This window comes from Cavia porcellus, unplaced genomic scaffold, assembly GCF_034190915.1.
Source record: "Cavia porcellus strain 051 isolate PalLab524CR breed Dunkin Hartley unplaced genomic scaffold, mCavPor4.1 scaffold_11, whole genome shotgun sequence".
Classification (NCBI taxonomy): Eukaryota; Metazoa; Chordata; class Mammalia; order Rodentia; family Caviidae; genus Cavia; species Cavia porcellus.
This window is the reverse complement of record NW_026947494.1, coordinates 8,734,888-8,758,238: the sequence shown is the minus strand read 5'-3', so window position 1 is coordinate 8,758,238 and position 23,351 is coordinate 8,734,888. Positions and strand designations below refer to the sequence as shown.

General features: G+C 40.0%; 1 protein-coding gene across 7 annotated transcripts in view; it reads left to right on the top strand.

The window, feature by feature from the left end:
- The window catches only part of Ctnnd2 (catenin delta 2), an 813,816-nt gene that overhangs the window by 294,102 nt on the left and 496,363 nt on the right, over positions 1-23,351 (top strand). For all 7 annotated transcript variants that reach the window (XM_063257972.1, XM_063257971.1, XM_063257974.1 and 4 more), the window contains one exon: positions 16,737-16,849. In XM_063257972.1, coding sequence (XP_063114042.1) covers positions 16,737-16,849 — 113 coding nt within the window. The remainder of the gene's footprint in view (positions 1-16,736; positions 16,850-23,351) is intronic.

Below are 23,351 nucleotides of genomic sequence, written 5' to 3'. Positions count from 1 at the left end.
CTGTTACTTTCTAAGCGGTGAGAAAATGTCTTTCACAGATGAGATGTGAACGCTGATCTGTGTATGCATATTGAAGACCTTATCAAGAATAGGAATGACTCCTGGGCCAACCTCGTTTCATCTTTTCTACCATGCCATTAATTGAGTATTCTTAAATCATTTGATTAACTTCTCCGACTGCCACATTAGTCACACATGGATTACATCTCACAGTTGAAGTTCTTTACTGGGTCATTGGGAAGATAAAATACACTAATAACACAACTGTTACTGCACAAGTAATCAAACCGCTACTCCCCGTCCCCCGACACCAACCCTGTGGTGATCTTGGGCCATCAGTGAATAGTGGATGGAACTAATATTAACTGTCAAAGGGTAACTATACAAAAATTGATGGAAAAATTTGCAAAAATGTCCATGAAGGAGAAGAAAACAAAACTATTTCTTTGGTTGTCGAACGCAGTGGTTCTCTGTGTCTGCAACCCCAGAGGACGTGACTGTCTCTACCTAATTATGAACTTCTAGCATCTGACAGGGATATTTAGGGGCGCACAGGCAAGCATCCTCTCAGTGGGAACCAGCACAAGATCCACATTAAAACTGTTGATTCTTGGGTGCCCCCCAAAATGGTTAAATGATATTAACTATTTTATCATTACTGAAGCAAGTACATATTTGTTGATAAGGTCTGATATTCTGAGTTCCCCCAGTATTTTATGAGTAATATGGAAACAGAGCTAAAAAACAGTGCCTTTATTCTAGGGAGTTGCATGTGTACTCATTGGAGAGAAGATTAAACATCAATTTGAATAAAATTCTGTGAACTGAAAAAAATAAAACAAGTTGAATAAAATTCCTGAGGGATTTTTCCTTGGCATATGGAACATGGTAAAACGATGCTTCACATTTAATGAAAGAAAAACTTCAGGATCATTGTCAAATACTAACTTTGTCCTCTGAGTCAGACTTCTAGGTGGCCTATTACTCAATTTGGCCCCACAATGCGATTAAACTGAACTCTAATTGCTCTGTGAAATATCCATAAATGTTTGCTGCCCATTGCTGTGTGTTGGCTCAGGCTGTTTTTTAGATGTATAATGAATTCTTTTTTTTTTAAGGATTTTTTGGTCTTTTTTTTTTTTTTTTTCCAGTTTCTTTTTTGGTACTGGGAATCAAACTCAGGGCCTTTCACTAGCCTGGCGGGCACTGTGCCAGTGAGCTACATTCTGGAACCCATGTGTAATGAATTATTCCCCTCTATCCCTTTACATAGGCAATTGCTAATTTCTCATTGTTATTCTCAAAGGCTGTTTTCTTCACATGTCAGGTTTTTTAAAATTTATTCCTTTTTCTAACTCATCTTCCCAGAGAGGAATTAGCTTTGCAACTCACTTATGTCTCTCTCATGTAATTCAACTTGTTACTTTGAATTCTAGTGAATGTTGTAGATATTTCAATTCTAATTTCAGACTTATCTGTCAACAGCACCTATAGCTGAATTAATTTTGTATTCTTGTCTTCCCTGCCTGTATCAATCAGCATCTTTAGAATATTTGCAAGTAGATATTGGTTAACCTAGTGTCATATATTCATATTATAAATGCTTACATGGCATCTAATGTGTGATAGATATTAGAGATTTGAATGAGGGAAATAGTATCAAATTTTTGCATTGGAATACGAGTTAATGATTAATTCCAGAATGCTTGAAACTTGAGAGTTGCTGCCAGACAAGTATAAATGAAAAGTTCAATACCTATGTATGTTTGCTGTTAGTTAGAAGATGCTATTCCTTTGCTATTTTACTTACATTAATAAAACCTGATAATTGTGGCATTGAAGAGAAATTCAGCAGCAATATCATCACATTGCTGGAAACAAGTTTTTATTTATAATAGAAAAAGGAGAGAACGCCTTAGTATGAAAATGCAAAAAATGCAAGCAAGCATTCACCTCTCAAAAGCTGCCAGTCAAATTTGTAGTAGTGTTTTATGCTTAGAAAAAGGGTAAGTTATCAGAAAATGGATTATTTTATATATACATATGTAAATATATGGAATATATTTTATTATTTTGTATGTAATATTTTATATAAATACTATTTCAATAATAGTACTTGAAAACGTGTTTTTATAATGAGTTTATTTTTTATATGAGAATTTCCCAGTTTGGACAGAGGATTTTAGGGCCTATGTCAATAGATATAAATGTGTCCTGGTGCTTTTCTCCAGGTTCAAACAGGATAGCCCCTCACTTTGAATGCGATTAAATTGGTTTCTCCCTGCTCAAGCAAAAGAAAGATATCCTTGAAGGTAGGAGCAACTGGATTGTAATTAGAATATATCAAAAGTATTAAACATTAATAAAGTTTGTAAGAAGACATGGACAGAAGTTTTAACCTTTTAGGCGGTGTCTAGAATTTCAAATCACTGGCACATTGCTAATATCCCCAAACTAGTGTGCTTAAGTAATTAAAGATGATTAGGAATGAACACTCAGTAAGGTCTGTTCAACAGACTCAATACCTCAAATTAACATAAAGGTTTAAGAGAGAAATCTTGATGCATATGTTACAGAATATTTCCTTTAGTGTATTAAAATATCAAATTATCAAAGTATTAAATGATAACACTACTAATTTATATCCTTAGAAACTGTGAAGACCCCATGCCTCCTCAATATATAAATGATGTAATCATATCTGTTATTTAAAAGTGATTTTGGCTGTTTTTGGAAGCCGTTTGAAAGCAGGTATGAAGAGAGAGTGAGCTTAATCATGACACTGAGTTCAGAAGTCTGGCAGGAGACCCCGCTGGCCGGAATTGGTCAGTCAAAGTTTGGGAATGACTTGTTTGGTAGAACTCCTGTTCACAAGCCCACCAGAGCACCCTCAGGAGCCATGATGCTTCAGAAGTCCTGCCTCTCAACATGTGACACTTGGGGTGACTCTAGATCTGAGCCATAGCAGCTGCTTTCCCATTATAGTATAATCACAGGCAAGGATGCGGGGCCCGTCTGCTCCTGTTCATCACCACCCTTGTCGCGTGTACCTGAGCTTGGCTGTGAACTTCTTAAATATTAAGTACTGTTGCTGGAAGGGTTTGTATGACAGTGTGAACTTCAACCTTACAGTGAGTGTGATTCCTCCTGCGACTGGAGGAATTAGAACAGAGGTTCTAATACTTAACTCCTAGGCAGGTGGGGGAAACTAAAAAGAGTTATGAGCCTTAGTTCTTCCTCATTAAAGAAATTTCTCCAATTACTTTGGCTATATTCTCCCTGATTCCATCGCCTTCGTAAGACACTGAATATGTATCCTTGAGTTTGAAGACGGCAGAGTTCTGTGAAGTTACACTGACTTAGATTTGTCTTTGCAGTACCGACTCAGTTTTGGGGAAACTACTTAACATCATCAGTTCTGAAGCATCTCAGACAATTCTGTGATTACCTGGCTGGCTGAATGTGAGGAAGGAACAAGTTACAGCATGTACACACTTAGCTAAGTAGGGCATATTCAATCAATGGGTTAAATATTGACTGCCGTTATTACGTGCTATGGCCAGCAATGTAGTAGTCATTCCCAATCGGATTTAGGCTTGAGAATCACTAGTAGCAAATGTTCAAAATGGATATACTGGAACCCTATTTTTCATGTAATTTTATTCTGGAGTTTGGGGGAAAATACTAGACATTAAAAAAGTCTAGAGATTATTTTGATATAGTTAAGGATCACCAGTATAAGAATACCACTAAATTTTTAACCAAACCCACTAGAATTTTGCACCATTTAAACCTATCAAGAAATGTGGCCTCCATACTTTCCTGGGCTCCTGTCTTTCAGGTGACTCAAACTGTAAAAATACTGTTATTTGGCTATAAGACATTTATCACAATGAAATGGCACAGCAAAGAAAGGAGATCCTGCCGAACGAAAGAGTTGGTTAGACGAGGATGTTTTTCTTCTATTTCATTGAAACTGTTCTGGAAAAGTGCCCGTGATTCTGCTTTGGAGTGCTGATTCCTGTCATCTGCTGTCTTGCTAGGTGACCCAGAATAACACTGCGGTTGTTTAAAGCATTAATCTGTCAGTTTTGTAAACTTTTGCGGACAGCTCTTTGCCATAGCTTTTGACTCTCCAGCGAGGTCTACAGAGCCGCACTCCTGACAATGATTTGTTCCCTTCCATCTTGACATCACGGCTCATTCTTCCCAGATTTGTTGGACACACTGCTGTAGGCTTCCCATTATCACCCTGTCATCTCGCCACCTTCCCTTCAGACTTGGCTTGCAACGTGAAATTATCATTGCCAAGAAGGGTGGCGGCGATGTCAGCTCATTCATGTGAAATGGGGATAAAAAGTGACGTGAGAAGAAATGCTCGCTGAGGGTTACTTCCTGCTTGAGACCCTTGATGGGTACAGATGAGGGCTACTGGGGAGCAAGAACTCATCTGTGCAGTGGGAAGCCGGGGAAGACTCTGCCCTTCTCCTTGGTAGAAAAACACGCATGAGTAACATTTGACAGTGATAGCAGCTGGCATTCACTTGCGTAGTCATTCTGACCCAGGGTTGCAAGCAGAGTTACTGTCGGATGCCATGAAATCATGCAGTCTCAGCCCTGAAACAAAATAGCAATAAACTTCCAGTCTTTCATTTCACATGGAGCTACCTCGATTGTCTTGCATTGGTTCCTCCATCTGTAGATGAGATAGCCGAAGACGTGGTGGAGGTGGGAAGGAATTAAAGAAATACGAAAACTCTGGAGGAGATGGACAGTTGGCTGAGAGCCCGTTTAAGAGCTAATAGGGACTGAAGCAACCAGCAGTCAATAGACAAGGAGGCAGGAAGAGGGATCATGGTGCAGTAGTGGTGCATCGAAGAGGAAAAGCTCCCAAGATGGGTGAAGCATTCATTTAATGCAGCCAACAGCATCCCAGCAGTGGTGTACGGAGGCAGCAGAGACGCGTTAGGGAAGTGCTCTTCCAAAGACTGCAGGTCCAAAGAATGATGGCTGCCTTTCTATCACACCCACAGATGTGCTCAAAATAATACTAGGTGTGAACCAAGTTACAGAAACAGGGCACAAGAGGAAAATTCACTGAATCTTTGGTATAGCAGGCTTTGGACATTTTTAAGTCTTCATAACCAGGAACATGACCAGTACCTTGGTGTGGAGATGGGCTATGTTTAGGAGGGAAGAGGAGACGTGACCCTGTGCAAACTAAAATATTCGAAGTCAGGAGGTTGAGCAGAGGGCACAGAGACCAGGATGATTCAGATTCATTCTTGTCATTCATCCCCTTTGCCTTGAGTTTCCCATGTTCTTTTAGAAAACTGCCTGACCACCAAATAAAGAAGATGGGTTGAACATTTATGTTAACTCAGCTTCCTTTTCCAAATCGCAAGGAAACTTTAAAAATGACCCCATTAACTTAGAGAATGAATAAGTAAAGAACCAGATCTCACCAAGCTTAAGAGATCATTAGTTGTTAGAATTGCATCAAGACTAATGCAGAAAAGCAACTTTACTTCCAGTGAGACTGTTTTACACTATCGAATGTAACTCTTCCCAGTTTAAGAGTTAGTAGACTTACAGGTATTAGGATGGCAAAACTGTGTGTCTTGGAACCAATAAAATGTAGGGGATGGACAAACCAGTCAATGATGCTACCCAAGAAAGTGCAGTTCTAGGAAGTTGGGAAAGTGAACATCATAGACCAATGGATACAGGAAACTCTTGTAAAGGTTTGTGGGCCAAGGCAGAGGTGCAGAGAATACAGAAACAAGTCAGAGATTGTCTAGAAAACTATTCAAGTATGAATTAAATCCCATCATATCAAAGGCTAGAGTATAAACACCAAACAGCCTCTCTGGAGAGGGCTGGTTTACAGACCTCTAGGCAGAGTATTGAGTACAATATTGAATAATAGTTGTACTTGCTAAATAGTTTGAGCCTCTCTTCACTTTGGCCTAGCTTCAATCCAACAACACAGTTTGCAGGAAAGGAAGAGCCGGCCGTTTATACTCAAATCTAGAGCCTAAGTTGGAAGTTTTTCTTGGGAATTCTGCATGGTGTTCTGATAGGCCACACTCAAGCCAAGAGTGCTTTCACTCCGACATGCAAATGTGAACCAATGGCCAGAGAACTCACAGTGTTTTCACAGCACCTGTAACGTGACAGAGATTCTAAAATGAGCAGCAGATCAGGGTGAAATAAAAGCAAACCACACTGGTATTAACATCTTATGGGACAAAAAGAGATGGTTTCACGTCCATAAAATAAATACCAGGTGCTGTTTCAAAGACACTCCGAAAATGAAATCTAACTCTTAGAAATTAAAAGTATAAGAAATCACTCATTAGAGACTTAAATAAGAAAATTGAGGAAACTTTCCCAAAAGAAAACAGGAGATAAAGAGATGGAAAAAGAAAAATAGATTACAAGAAGAAAACTTCAGGACAGATGTTGACTTTAATATGTAAATAATGAAAATTAAAGGAAAAAATGTAACAAGAATAATTAAAAATGGGAAAGAGAAAATAATTAAAAATATACTTGATAATTTGAAGGATTACTTAGGACTAAGCACTGTGTTTCCAGATCGAAACACATGGTCAGCACAGTGTCAGACATAAAACATAAGCAGATCAGGCTCAAAGTTTACAATGCTGCAGACCACAAGGGAATTCACGGAGAGTGCCCAGAGGAAGGAAAAATGGGAGGGAAGAACATAAGGAGGCGCGGTCTCAAAGTTTGCGGGGAAATGATTTCGACCTCCAGTTCTGCTTTCTAAAAACCAGGCAGGTTATTTTTTTTTTTTTTTCATTTAAGGAGAGAAAGAAAAAAACAGAAAAAGGGTACAAGTTATACAGAATTTCAGAAAAAAATAAACAATAGGAAATCACTAGTTAATAGGTTACATAGTTATCTTAGAAATAGTTGTTCAAGTTACAAAGTTAAAGCGTATAAAGTAGACTGTCAAACAGTGAGACTGGAAACAGTTTTGTTCAGTGATCCAATAAAACTAAGTAATATGATTATCTATCTTAAGCTCTTAAATATACATGCAGTTATATTCTTTAGAGCACTTTCTTTTCCTTTCTTTTGTACAATGACAATTACACATTTTGGGTTTTATGACTCCCACAGTTCTTATTACTTTTTTTTTGAAAAGAGTAAAACCAAATGTGACATAACAGAACAGAGTCAGTCAAATCAAAAGGGTGGACATAATAGATAATGTGAAAACAAAATACTAGGAGATCAACAATGGTTACCATACTGCCTCTTGCTATCTTAAAAAGAATTGCCTGTATCATCAGTTATAATAAAATTGAACAAAACAGTACAGAATAAAACCAAAACATTGGAGACATTACAGGACTTTCAAAGAAGATAATAGTCAACCGGAATGGGCATCACCAGGCAGGTTATTAACAAAATGTGTGAGTGAAATAGAAAACATGCAGATGTGTGAGGTCTCCAGAAAAAGAAAAGCTGCTGTGACTTTCTTGGAAGAAAGTTTTCACCAGGAAAGGAAACAAAGGGGTAAAGTGAAGCAGGCAGTCAGTGAGGAGATGGAATTTATGAAAGAGAGGGACGAAGGAAGTCACCCGTGTGCCATGGAGCCTTCCCGGGGACAGCTGGACAAGGAAGGATGATTGAGCAGGTCCGGAGCTCTGAAGGGATTGCTGCACTAGTTATAGTGACATGTTATCCCATGGGTTGGTTGTGCGGGGGAAAGATCTGCACAAACTGAAGGAGTCTGGGACTGCATTTGTGGTAATCACGTAGACAACTAAGCAAAGGAACAAAATATAAGTTGAGAACTTGGGAAATCAAAATGTTGTATATGAACTCAGTGATTCACTTTTACATTTTCTCTTCATCTCTTCCTGGAGCTGTAATAAAACACCTCGACTGTGTGAGTCCTCGGCAGCAGAAACTGATTTCTCACAGTTGTTGAGGTTAAGAAGTCCTAGACTGAGGCGGAAAGAGGTTAGGTGTCCGAGAGGCCTCTCTGCTGGTTCGTAGATGGGACCTTTGTGCTGCATTCCTGTGTGGTAGTGAGAACGAACCGTCTCCGGAGGCCTTTCAACAAAGCCACCAATCCCACTCGTAAAGACACCACTCTCCTGACTTCCAAAGACCAATCTCCTATACTATGATGCCCAGGGTATTAAGATATCATCACGGGGCGAGGCAGGGATTTAGCTCAGCAGTGTAAGCACCTGCCTGGCAAGCGGTAGATCGTGAGTTCAAAACAGATTTTAACATACAGTATTTAAGTCCTTACAATTGTTATACTATTCTGTCTAGAATTAGCGTAGGTGGAAGAAGATGGAAAGTGTACATATGCAGGATGACAGAGGAACCATATGAAATTCTGGAAATTAACTGATTAAGAATAGCACTGAACAGGAATGGTAATCAGGAGGCTGAATTACAAATTTTAGAAATCAGATAAAAGATTCAAACCTGATGCCTGTGGAAAAAAAGAAGCAAGGAGACAGGGATCTTTGCTGACTTTTTTTTCACATAAACCTGATGAATATTTGACCCCTTTTTTTTTTTTTTTTTTTTTTTTTTTTCATTTTTTGGTACCAGGGATTGAATCACAACCTTGTACCTACAGAGCAGGCACTTACACCACTGGGCTAAATTCCCAGCCCAAAGGCTATTTTTTTAAAAAAAATTTGTTTATTTAGGTACTGGGAATCAAACTCAGGACCTTGTGCTTGCAAAGCAGGTACTGATACCAGTGAGCTATATTTCCAGTCCCTTTGATCCATTTCAACTTGTACCTGGACATTGAATTTCAAAACAATGGCAGTTATTTTCCCTTATGCAATTAGAAATATGGGAAATGTGGCCATCGTATGTGTGTATATGTGTGTGCACACATGTGTGTGTTTCTGTGTAATATCAGAGGTAGTGATTATAAAGGAAGAGGAAATTTAAGCAACACAATCAGACAAACACTGCTAAGCGCTTTCAAGTAATAACTGCTTTTTTTTGCTGTATATTTTTAGGGTAATAGTTCCTGAGAATAGTATGGTAGTGAAGACATTCCACAGAACTTACTTTCTAGAGCTCCAGCAACACCCTAGCTAGTATGCTTACACATGTATGTGATCATGAGTAACTTCCTTGGAAGAATTATTGTACAAAAACAACTCATCACCTTCATTCAGGAAGCAATAAATTGGGATCTTGTATCAAAACAAATATTTTCCTAAATATAGAACTTTGCTCAGATATAAAACTATAGATTACATTCTGATTCCTCCTTTAAGATTTTTCTCCATCTAGCTGGCACAAAAACTCGAGAATAGATAATGAGTTGAATGTTTGTATGGCAAGGGATGTTTTATGCACTTTTTCCATACTATTTAATAATTTAAAGTGACAACTAAAATTGTTACTTTGTACAAGATATTATTTTGAAATACACATTATGGAACACCTTCATGCACAAACCTCAAGCCTCACACACTTTTCACTTTTTCTACTGGGACAAATAAATCTCATCAATTTTCAAGAATAAAATCCATAATTATTAACTATAGACTCATGTTATCCATTAGGTCGCTTGTACCTATTGTTCTGACTAAAATTTTATATTCTTAAACCAAACTTTCCCCAAATGCATTTTCTGACCTTACCGCTGGTAACCACCATTCTGCCCCCTTGATTTCAGCTTCCTTAAATTCCATGAAAAATTCAGGTAACTTACCATCTGTGCCTGGCTTAAGTCACCTAACATAGTCTCTTTTAGGTTCATTATGTCACTTCGGTGACAGCATTTCCTTCTCTTTAGAGACTGCCATAAGTACCTCAATGCTAGATTTTCCTTTCTTATTTAGAATGTCCCAGCAGGGAGACAAGGTGTCTTTGTTTGTTTGTTTGATTGATTGATTGATTTTGTTTTGTTTTGTTTTTGAGATCTCCTGGAGGAGAGCTCCCCAGCCTTAACCAGTGTGGTTAAATCTAACAAATTGCAGGCCTTTTTGACATTGCACCCTCCTCTCTGGTACTCTTCTCTCAGAAGACATGAAAACTTTACCTACTATTTCTATTATGCCTGGATGGGTATGGCCCAAAATTTTGTTTTTTGTTTTTTGTTTTTTTTTTTTCCTCTGTAGCAGGGGAAGGAAGCATTTATGCCTTAGCATTACAGTGTACAGAACAGTCTCTCTGAGTATGTTTGGAGACCACCTGCCACTTGACCTAGGTATGGAAAAGTGTCTTGATTACTTTTCTCTCATTGCTGGAACAAAATACCTAGTACCCCAAATAAATGAAGGAAAGGTTTATTTAGTCTGTGGAGGTTTCAGTCCATAATCAGCTAGTTCATAATCAGCTGGTTCCAAGGCAGGAGGGCAGGAGGCATGACACCAGGACACAGCTTCAAGGCAGCAGCCAGCAAAAGCAGCCAGAGCAAAGGAGGGGAGGGGACAAGCCACTTCTTTATATCGTAAGCAGTCTACCTCCTACCCCAGGGCAGGTGTAGCACTCACAAACTGTGCCCTCCTCTTGCACAATCTGAGGATGTTTGCAAGGTAAGAATCCTGCCTCATTGCTGAGTCTCTTAAATTTCTAAACTTCTCAAGTTGATAACAATGTATGAGCCAATCACAGGCAGGTTGAATCTCACTTCCTTGATTCCTAGCAGTCAGATCTACAATGCAGAACACCATGATCCTCTCTTAGGTAGAGCCTCATTCATCTTTCTCCACTTACATTGTTGTGAAGTTTCTGTTTCATCTTTGTCATTAGTGAAGTCATCACACTATTTAAAATCACTATGCATTCTAATTTTCTCCCCTCTTCAAATCAGCTTGTGCTGTCCCAATTGATGTTACACTGTGAGTTTCAATAAAATATTTATTGAGCAGCTAATGAAACTATGAGTTCTGTGATTTCCATTTTTGTATTAACTTAGCTAAATCCCCCCAAGAGACTTTACATGTCTTTAGCCACTTAAAAACATTTAATAAACTCCATTTAATTAAAACAAATAAATTTTTAATTTAGGCTCTTTAGAACAAAGTCATAAACTATATGATATTTTTTCTTATAACAATCCTCATGTATTATGTGACTCAGTGGTGTGCTATTTTAGCAGTAAAACTGTTTAAATCTGGCTACTATTAATTTTGAATGAATTTTTGAACATGATATCTCTGATACTTTTATGGATTTTCATGGTCTCTAAAACAGTGTAGTTCCTACAGAGTGGAGAGACATACACTCCTAAAATTACTTTGCTTTTCCTAAAAGCATCTGTCTTAGATACTTTTCTGATTGCTAAGACAGAATACCCATCACCCAAAGTTAAAGGAGAAAAGATTTATTTCAAGTCACAGTTTATGGAAGTTTCGGTCCCTAGCTGGCTCCAAGGAAGAGTGGCATGGCAGAGGGGCATCACAGAACAGAAACAGTCCCTGGCAGACAGACAAGAGACAGCAAAGAACCAGCAGCAGCAGCAGGCAGAAACAGCAACAACCACAGGAGCAGAAGGCTTTCCTCCTTCATGTCCCTTTTGTCCTTTCCAGACTGCCTACCTTTTGGCTGATGCCCCCACACCCAGAGAGGGGCATCCTTAATCCCTGCATCACACACCCTAGATCCAGCCAGCTCCAAAAACCCCACCTATGAGTGCATGAGGCTTGGGGGCATATCTAGGTACAAGCCATAGCAGCGTCTTTTGCTGCAGGGTATCCTTTCTAATCCTGTCCTCTCTAGTTGTTTCCTGATCCAGGTTCTGTGTAACCTTGGTGTTTCTTGATAGTCTCTTTCCTATTTGATAGCTTGATTTACAGTGGATCCTCCATTGTCCACAAAATCTTACCAGTGATCTTTCTCCCAGGATTATTTATCTACTTATTTTTCTCCCTGCAAACCTAGACAATCTTTCAGCATCTTTCATCTTTCCACCTATTCTCACCTCCACTGAATTAATCTTCATGTCACCCATTCTGTATTCCCAGCCTTCCACATTTAACGGAGTATGTCTACATTTATTTCCCAGCTGATTTCTCAAATATTCCTGTGCCCTTATTAGCATCCACGCTTGTCTTGTGTGTTCTTCCTGCTCACATTTTCTAAGGAAATCAAGGGCTTATTCAGCTACAAAAGATGTGTTTTCCTCCAAATACTAAATTGGTTTATTACTAGAGAACATCATCTTTCTGTCCATACCCCACCTTATGTATTCTCAAAAACACAAGATTTTTAGCCTCTGTCAGGAATATGTTCCGACTCCTCTTGATGTGTTTAGGACACAAGTGTGGTCCGTATTAAGGATAAAAATCAACCCTTAGTGGAAAAATCAGTCACACGTGGTAATCTTGAGAGCTTCAACTCTACATTTCCTTGTTGATATTTACAAGCTCAGTTATGAATTCCAGGCTTAATTCTAGACTTGGGTAGGGTGAGAGTTCCCAGCTCCAGAGAGGTGGTGCGGCAGAAATAGTCCTCCGTATAAGTCTCAGAACGTTTGCTTGGAAGTAGATAAGAATTAATTGCCTTGAGACACTTTGCTGACTCTGCTGCAGGAAGCAGAACCCAGACAGAGCCTGGGTGGGTGAGACAGTGCTGGAAGATATGGGTGGCTGGAATTCATAGGCCCTTGAATCAGAAAGGCAAACTTCCAGGGGTCTCTTTCTCATATTTAACATGGAGCAGAGTACTCCACTATGTAAGAAAACTGTCAGAGGCCTGCAAAGAAACTGCCTAGAAGGATGAGATGACATGGTTTCTGAGGTCATTCAACACCGAGAATACAAACAAGTACCTAGCAGTTATGCTGGGAAAGCCCATAATTCAGGGCCACTGGGAAGGGCTCACTCAGAAAGCTCTTCTCTAAGTAGAGCAAGCTAATTAGCCTGACATTCAATGTTGTTAACAGATGTTGAGTAAGATTCAAAGGCACCAAATTATTTCCAACTTATTTAATGGTGTCCTGGAAAGGAGTTGCAGATACCTTTGTAAGAATGCAAAGACATCCAGAGCCCAATGATTGTAAATGGTTTCTGTCAAAGCTCAGCAGAGGTTTGAAAACCAACTGAAACTCACATAGTGTTTAGAATTAGGAGATAAAGGCACTAAAACAGTTACTGAAGTGGATACCATGTTTTTAAAGACTTGAATACAGTCATGAAAATACCCAAATGAAGCATCTACAGATGTCTGAGTCATTACTGTCTGACATAGAACCACACTAGATGAGATTGATGGTAAATTAAGCATTACAGATGAAAAGATGATTTTACCCAGATTACACGTAGAGGCTACCAAAATAAAACACACATACACATATACACACTTTTAAATAGAAAAGTAATGTGTGAGCTGCAAGACAGAGGAGATAGTGGAGAAAAGCATTTCTAAAAGAACTAATAGCTGCAGATTTAAATATCTGATGGAAAATATGTACCCAAAGAAGTTTAGCAGGGCCAGGGATAAAGCTTAATGGCACAGCACCTGCCTGGCAATTGCAAGGTCCTGAGTTTGATTCTCAAGTACCAAAATAAATAAATAAATAAAGGAAGTTCAACGAGCACCAAGCACAAGAAGCATACAGTCTCACCAAGGAATATCAGAAACAGTATGTGCAGAACAGAGTGAAATTTTTCAGTAATGGAGAAAAAAGTCTTAAAAGCAGGAAACACAAGGCATTATACACACAAAGTTAAAGTTTACTGTGAAGCAGACTTGGTTATGCATGCCTTTAATACTAGCACTGTGAGAGAATGAGGAGATGGATTACGAGTTTAAATACATGCTGAGCAATGTAGCAGTTTAGTGTGACAAGGAAGGAAGAAAAAAGAAAGTGACAGGAAAGAAAAATCAAAGGAAGAAAAAAAAAGGGAGAAAGGCAGTGGGAAGATAAGCAAGGAAATGAATTTTTAATTAATCGAAGGTTGAGTGGCTCAGTCTGCAGTACCTGGTGACAAAAGTTAGTACAAGGGAGGAGACTTTGGAGGAAAAACGTGTTTTGAAAAATGAGAGCTAAATAGAGACTTTAGAAGGCATGCAGAGCCAGGGGTTAGTACTAACCTGCAATGTCAGCTACTCAGGAGGGTAAGGCAGGAGGATCACAAGTTTGAAGTCACCTGGGTAATTTAGTGAGACCCTGTCACAAAACAAAGAAATAAAATTTTAAAAAAGAGATGGGAGGTAGCTACACGGTAAAGCACACCTGGTTTTGGTGCATAATACTACAAAAGGGTCCTGGGGGTGGTCGTGTCAAGCTTATGGTATTCACAGCCTAGAGACCCACAATACAAGAAATATTCCTGGAAGATCTTTAAACAGAAGGAAGATGAAAGCACATGGAAATAAATTCTACACAGAGGGTTGCAGAACGCTGCAAGCTGCCTGTCTGGAGAGAAGGTAGTATGCAGATGAGAAAGAGGTCTCCCATTACACCCAGCCTTAAATCTAACACAGAGGAAGCATCCTGTGGTCACAGCCTGTGTACCCCACAGGGGCCTGTGTACCCCACAGCGGCCTGTGTACCCCACGGCAGCCTGTGTCCCACCGGAGGCCCAGGACTTCCAAATCCTGAATCAGATTGCTGCACTGTGGTGCTCTGGTGGTCTTTTAACAAGGAGAAGCAGCAATTAAACATTTCTATTAAGGTAACACATGCCATAAATTTCCATCTAGCTGTGGGAACACTCTATATAGTCTTTGAATATTAGGGTATTTTTCAGTATGATGGTATTTTCTTCATCAGTCTCTGTTTATAATACATGTCAAGCTTGAGGTGTTCACAGCTCCTTGTGGGGAATCAGTACAAGCACAGAGTGTGTCTGAATTCCTTTTTTTAGTCCCATTCCCTTCCCTCCTACCTCCCCGCCATCTCTTGGTCCCTCTCCTGTTGCACACGTAGCCAGTTGTGCAGCAGCGCAATCCACAATCGCTACATCTTGGAAGCGGCCTGTTATGTCCATCAGCAGGTAAATGACTAAAGAAAAGGAGGGATTCTCACTCAGTGGTAAACCAATCTCATAAAGAAAGATCACCTTCAGTCATTGTGTGAAAATGGGTGCACCCCGAAACCATACTGTCGAGTGAAACTTGTCCTACAAACTTGTATATTGCACAGTTTCCCTTGAAACACAAGTTTTAAATAGCAAAATAACAGATAATAGGATGTAGGGAGATAGAGCTTTCTCAAAGGAAAAGGCTGTCAGGAGGTGGATGGATGTAGAAGGAGAAAAATGAAAAGGTGCGGAAAATAAGGACTTGTGTTAGGTCCCAAGGTCACAAAAGGAATGCAAATATTAGGTTTTTCAGGTATTATTAAGGCAAAGACAGGGGTTAGTTTCCTGTTCACAGACTCGAAGCACAGTGTATTTTAAAACTTGGAAATGAAAAGTCTTTCAGAACTTGGATACTTTTGTGAGCGAGAGCGGCTAAAGCAGTGGACTTGGCGACAGACAAAGGGGAAGTGAGCTGGCTTAGACTCCTTCAGCAGAGGTCTTGGTATCGTTTCTTACGGATAGTCCTGAGGACCCTCCGAATGGGTGGTAATGAAAGTCTGCTTTTAAACAGCAACACACTCAAGCCAGAATCACAGCTTCTCCACAAGCCAGAATCAAACTTTCATCTGCAGCATCTTTCACTTCATCCCCTGAATTAATGTCAGCATAAAAACAAAAAAAAATGTATAAAAGAATAGTTATAAGCAATCTGTAATGTATGTGGAAGGCACGTCATATTCTATAGCTTAGCATAGCCAGCGTAGCTAATAAAGTTTTATGTTTTGAAAGACACATCCATGCAACTTTAGAAGTTATAGTCCCCCAGAATGCACACATACTCTTTAGTATGAGAGAACATTCCCAGTTTTTATCCCTGAAATGTAACTGTGCAGATAATATACTTTTAAAAGAAGTTAAATGTAAAATTGTAAAACCTCCTGAAACTTTTAATTAAAATACATGACTTGCTATAATTGTTTGTTAATAGCATAGTGAAAAATAAAATTTAAAGAGTAAAGTATGGTATATTAGAAACATAAAATGTGGTGTAAACGTGTTGTAGTTGGAACAGCTACAGTCTTTAGTGTTTGATGGAACCATGTTTCATTAAAGTTAATTCAAAACTTTAGTCAGCATTGTGGGAGACTTTTTATTGATGTGACTGCTTTTAAGGTGGTGCATCAAGTAAGATTTTGCAAATTAGATTGTTCACAATCATTGTCATTGTCATCACGCTGGAAGGTAAAGCATTACTTTCTTCAGCTTATAATGTGGAGGTAATTTGATGCCCAAACTCATACACAGAAGCAGCTAGAAATCCGTTAGGGGATAAAGACAACAGCGCAAATCCTGATAGCGAATGAATTGTCTCTTTATTAAATGCTACATATTGGGTGTCACAATTATTAATATCTGTTGAATACTGATCAGTTGCCACAAGCAGAAAGACAATTTTTGACACTGTGTATCTCACTCAGTCTTCCACTCCAACTTATAAAATACTTTAAACCGCTTTTGCAGATACTGAAATAGAATCTGAAACAAGCTACTGGGGGCCTCACAGCTCTTGGGGGTCCTAAACCCAAGCTCAAATTCTGGTTTCCTAGGAGTGTCCTTTGTTGCTCGAATTCCGCATTCTGTCCTGTCTCCAGTGCCCCCTCCGCCATCCTGTCCTTTTGGTCTGAGTCTCGCATTTCCTGCAGTTGATAACATTCATCTTTTTCGGTGGGTTTCTTTCAGGAATTACAGTTTGAAAGGCTGACCCGAGAGCTGGAGGCTGAACGCCAGATCGTTGCCAGCCAGCTGGAGCGATGCAAGCTTGGATCCGAGGCAGGCAGCATGAACAGCATCAGGTACCCGCCCTCCACTCTCCGAATTTTCTGTGCTTCAGTGCCTTCCAGAGTGAATCGTGCTGTTTATCTTCTCCTTTCAAACCTGGCCAGGGAATTAGAGCGTTCAGTCAGACGTTGGAAAGAAATCCTAACTGACCTGATTTAAGATGTTCAAAAGGTGTCTAGAATGACCTGATTTGTACTTGAAACTCTTTTAACAAAATTAATGCCTGCCCTGAATGCAAATTATATAACTTTACACAAAGGGGAAACTTTGCTTTTAGTCAGTTTGCTGGAAATCAGGAAATGCCAAATCACATGCTCCCAGCTCGGTTTGTTTTCTGGTTTTTAAAATTCCTAAATGATCCAGTGTTACAAATTTCTGAAACAGAAGAGAGAGAAAGACACTTGGGCATAAAACATATTGCTTGATAATATATAATGACAAGTTATAAATTGTCTCTCAGATACCAACCACACATTCAGTTCCTCATACATGAAAACACTTTGTCGTCCAGGGATGGAAATGATTCTGGAGTCTCTGAAATGTTAAAGGACAAAACAACCCTCTGGTTCCTTGACCACAAATCAATTATCCCGCAAAGGACCATGTTCTCACGTGTAAGAGCGAAAGAGTGTTGGACATTTCTGTGAAAGCAGCATCAATGAAGTTCTATAAAGTGTAGCTTTTATTGCTCGCAGATGTAATTTCCAGTCATCTGCTCGAGCTGCTTCTGTGTGCTCTGCATTTGCAAGGCGCTGTCTTAGGTGGAAAGTTACTCTGGCTTTTCAAGGATGTAGCCCGGTAGCAGTGTGTTTGCTACTGTTCTCTTCTTGATGGGATGTGATAGACCTTTATGTGGAAATCTTTCTACCCTGTGTTGTTACTCTGGGTTAGCAGCTTGGATTGCACACCAGGTGTGTAGGACTTGTGGACACTTACGTGCTTCCAAAACCAGCCATGTCATGTGCATGGAGCTCCAGATGGATTCACTGCCCCCTCTTATACTCATCACAGACTTATCTAAGCATCCAGATTAGTCAAAGCATCGTGGATAGGAAAAGTGAATTGTGTTCCCTTTAAATTAGATTGAGAAGCTGAGTCATGGAAAGGGACCCTAAAGTAGGGGGAGAAAATTAAGGGTGTGTTTGCTTCGCTACACGTTATGGTGTATGTCTGAAGATCTTTTGGTTAAAGCAGAACACCGTAAGAGGCCAACACTCAGATTTTAGAAGTCCTTGTGAAACACTGAGTTGACATCTGTCTTGGTTTCGGGCCCAGTGTTTCAGCATCTGTCTAGTTATCATTAGTGTTCATGCTCCTGATCTTTCTTCTGGTGTGATGTTTTTGCATACTGTCCATTGTTTCCCCATTGCACTCACCCAGCCCCTCCAGGAACAGGTCAGAGGGACCCTGCTGTAGTCAGTGCCTCATTTCCCAGCTGCCAACTGGACCTGAAATGGTAGGAACCCAGAGTGACTCACCCAGTGTCTGCCCTCAGGAATGGTAGCCACGGAGGACTCTGTGATGGGTAGCAGCCCAACAGGGGCACCAGAGGAGATTTAGTTTCCTTTAGTTAGTATAGTTTTTATTGAGACTGGCTGTATGTTGTCTGTGTGTCTTCTGTTTTCCTCTTCCTTCATGTGATTTGATTTATCTTGAGTGCATTTCTTTTCTAAGATCCAAAGTCCAGTGTCTTCAGCAAAATATACCATTGAACTACCAATTGAGAAGAAAAAATGACCCCAGGGCAATTTTGTTTCTTTTTGTATTAGATGGTACAACTCTCGCTTCTAGGTTGTGATGCAGTATCAACAAATCTGTGTTAAATATGAATGAGATAACTGTTGAGTGAAGATGATACTATTTTCTCTTACCATGTATAGTATCAGTTTTCAGCAAGCTTGACAATTTTCCATTTTTAAAATCTCCATAATGTACAAATCTGTGCCCATATAATACGAAGTGTGCATCACACTTAAAATGTATTATGTCAAAAGACACATTTCCATTGATGACCTGCATTAATCCTCTTTCCTTCCAACACACTTCTACGTTTGCGACTTTCTGGAGCACCTCTTCTGGTCCTCCTCCTGTTCTAATGAGCTGTGACCAAGACTACCCTGCTGGATACCGTCCAACAGGAAGCCACGCTCACGGGACCACAGTAGTGTGTCCTCCTGCGCCTTATTCTGCAGATGTGGCACTTTGTCACTTCTGACTTTTTTCTAAAGTCAAAATGATCACTGAAGGTAAACTTCTTAAACTGATTTTAAAAAAACATCTATGCAGCCCCAACTGAGTAAGACACTTATGAACGAGGACTTCCAGGAAAGCTTTGCCAAGAGGCACAAGAGAGAATTCTGATTAATGACAATCTTTTGCTATAATACATTTCTTAATATTCACTGTGTTTTTATTACCCCACATGTAAACATTTAATTGATGTTGCTGATTTTCACTACCAAAATTGAGTTTTTTTTTTGTTTTTTTGTTTTTTTGGTTTTTTTGGTACCGGGGTGATAAACAACCTTGGGCTTGCCAGGCAGGTTCTTGTGCCACTGAGCTAAATCCCATGCCCAGAAATTGATATTTCATTCAGCGAAAAACCCACTCTACCACTCTTCTTTTCTTGTCATAACTTACTTCTGTGCTCAGCTTCAGAAGTGCACTTTGGAAAACAAAGCATACTTTAAAGGTAAGAGACTTACCTCAGTAGAACAACAAAAGCAATATTTAACCAAAGTAGCATATCAATCCTATCTTTAAAATTGGACAGTTAAAGATGTGTGTGATGATTTAGGCGTTGATTCATACTTCTTAGTGATACCAGAGAGTCAGAGAGAGACTTTCTTAGAAAAATTGCAATCAAGTAATATTTTCATGTATGTTTTTATAAAATAGTTTAAATAATTTACAATTAAAGTAGACGTTCTGCCTTTATCAGTGATAGGAAACTGGTCTGATTCCTTTTCCTTTTTTTTCTGGTAATGACATCAATATTCAAACTCACTGGGAAAAAATGTTATTACTGTGCACTCATCACAACCACCTTCCTGTCAAACAGTGAAGGCTCTGGAGATGGCAGGAACACTGTAAATCAGAGGAAGGTGGTTCTGGGGCTGTATGTTGTCCCAGCAGATCAGATACTGCATCGAACTCTCTAGGTTATACGGAGCTGCAAATCAGAGCAGTGGGGCCTCTTGAGTTCATTAAAGACATTTTGAACATTCAAATGCAGATGATAGCGTCCAGGCAGGTGAATGTCTGACTTGGTCTTTTCTGTTATCTGGAAAGGAGTCCTGGTTGCTTTTTCCTAGAGTTGGGGAGCCTACTATGCCCCTCATTTCTGTCTTAGGTTAGCTTCTCTCACCCAAACTTTCCAAGCTTCTGGGTTCTTCTTCTTTCTTACAGCCACCGTGTGCCCCCATCTCTTCCCCTGGCTCTCAGCAGTCACCCTAACCTGAGGCGAGAATATTATATAGATCACAGTCTTTATTTGCAGCCATGATCAAGTCCCTCACTGTGTAGGATCCTGGCAGATTCCCTCTTGGTGATACTCTCCCCATAACCTCTGCTCAGTTACGCTGACCTGGCTTTTCCTTACGTGTATGGTGTACAGCTCTGCGAAGGGCCCTTCCTAACTTGTGCAGTTTCATGAATTCCTGGCTTTGAGCCGGGGACTGTACCCTACCCCTATCACTGAGTTATCTCCTCCTCAGCTCCAGGCACTCAGCCAAAGGTTTATTCGTCTTCTTAGTTTAGCCTAACCTGGGTCAGGTGTCCCTCCTTTGGGAGTTATTAGAGCCTAATAATGTGCTGAAGAGAAGTTTAGAATAAAATATTTCTTCCACATATCCCAACTACATACTGTATGTATGCCTTCTCCATTATCCAACATATTCCATGTACAAATTCCTGTTGCATAATATTTCAACCTTTGTCAAAGAATTGGAGGAATTTCTTAAGTGCTATTGAAAGTTTTAAGGCATCCAAACAGATGGCTACTCAGATTGCTTGATTTTTGTGGCCAACAGAGGCATATTGCGGAGATTTACATCACAGTGGGACCTGTCTTTGGGCAGCTCCTGAGGGAGAACTTCCAACTCTTGGAAGATGCATGGTGATGATGATGATTAAAACGATGATGTACTGATGTTTAGGACAAGAGTGACAGTTATGAGAATTATAACCATGGTGGTTGTATTCTTTCTGTGAGCTGCTACTCTGCTGAGAAGTTCCCTTGTCACCTCCTCCTGTACCTATGTGGACCCTTTCAGTTAAGTGTTGTCAGTACTTCCACTTTGTTCCTGTGCAAATCAAGGAAGAAGCAGCAGGAGGAATGGGCTCCATTGCTGCTGTGCATCGCATGAGGGGTCTGGCTGCCCTTATGTGAAACCAAGTAGGTGGCAGCTGGAGAGGACAGTGACCTTAGACCCAGTGTAAGATGTGACTTTCTCTGCTGCTGGGCTGCTAGAAGCCCCAGAGTTTTGCTGAGGAAACTGATCTAACAGGCCCAGCTCTGGGTGTCAGGAGGAAGTGCGACCCTCAGTTGTCCGGCAGCAAAGACAAGGGAAGCAGAGGTGGTGAGCACAGCAGGCTGCGGGCAGCAGATGGCAGCATGGTTACTGCTTCCCGCCTCCTCATGCCTTGAGCCACTCTTGGAAAGCCTGGGTGGAGACCATGAGGAGGAAGGACAGGAGACAAACATCAGAGAGCACAACTTGTGATGCTTCCACACTGGTGACCCCTCTGGGGACAGTAGACACCTCAGCTTACTGAAGATACCACAGTAGCAGCTTCACTGCGGAGTGACTGCCACTTTGAGTCCCAGGTTAGATGCAATGTGTGTTGCACAAAGGAAAACACCATGAAGAGATAGTGGACTGAAATGAGTTTGAGTAGTAGAAGCATTTATTTTCTCAGTTGATATGAACTCTGAAGGTGGACAGGGGTCTTCTGGAGGCTCAAAGACATCGTGACCCTAGTCAACCTCTCTGGAAGTCCCATGGATTTCAATGATAGCTATAGCAGATGACCTTATCTCTAAGCCCTGCATCTAACCCATGAGTATGCAGAGAGGCCAAGAAGGGAAAGATCTTTCTTCTCTGGCTCTCTCTTCGTACACATATGTACACAAGCAAAGGGATACAAACATGTATGCCTCCTTAAACTTTTTAATGTGCGTGTAACACTTATCTAACTGGTTTATTAATTGTATTTATTATTATTAACATGAATATTAATGGTAATAATTGTAAATGGCATAAATATACATGAAAACCATTTCCCAGAGGTCTTCTCATGATCAGCTATTCCCCTGGGAATTCGTCCATAATGATTACACACATTGGTTCCCAAATTGTTATGTATTTGATAGAAAAGAGGAGACAGAGCTAAGGTAGACCTGAAAGCTCCCAAGCTGTGGTAGACCTCACAGCTGCATGGAAGGAAAATGCTATTTCTTACATGATATAGATAAGGAAACAGTGTGAGGTGGTCAGGACCTTGACCAAAGTCATCTAGACGGTAAATACGTAGCTGGGATCCAGAGCTGGCTTGCAGATACCAGACTCTTTGCATTTCAACTTTAAGGGCCACCCAGATTTTGCTCTTGTCTTTCTGACTCCACCTGGCACTGTGTTTACCTTATGTCACATTTCTCACAGCCACAGTATTAACATTATCTGTTTATATGGTTTTATTTTCCCCAGAGAGTGAAACTTTCCAGAACATTCATTCACGTAGCCTCTACCCCAGTGCTTATTAAAGTGACCTGATAAATAATGAGTACAGTTTCAGAAATATGGTATTGGGATTTGTACCACTTGTCCATTACATGTCTGAAACTAACCAAGCTTGCTTGGATTTCTGGCAAGTATTTCCTCCTTTTCTCATTATTTTCATAGTTTCTCTGGCTTATTTGCAAATCATCTTTGATATGTGCCATTCTTGGACAGAAGCATATCCCCTTACTAAAACAATATTCGTTAGAATTTTTAGCTCTGCCAATTTCCTTACCACTTGGCTCATTCAAGGATTTGGGATGTGGATATCTCTTCAGCTGCCCACTCTTTTCTGGCCTGAGTTAAGACTGTGAGCAGGTAGAAATTTGATAAGTGCCTGAAGTAGGAAGAATTCTGAGAAGTTCACCAAGTTTCCTGTGATGACGTGGTACTGACACCCATATAATTCTAGGGATGTGGATATCAAGGGGTCTTGTGTCTGCAATTACGTGATGATGTGTAGCACTGTTGATTTTAGGAAAAACAGATTCTCTGTGCATGCCTGACCCTACCATATCAACCCTTTAAATCGAGGTTTAGAACAAAATGTAAAGGAAGTCAGAACTTCAGTTAGAGCTACGGATATTTGACTCAAGATAATTTTTTTCTATAGCTGGCTTTGAAGCTGAGGGCCCTAAATATCTACCAGATGACAGCTAAATGCTGAGAACAATCCTGAACTGACAGCCAACACAGACAAGTTCAGTCTTATAACTGAAAGGAATTATATTCAGCT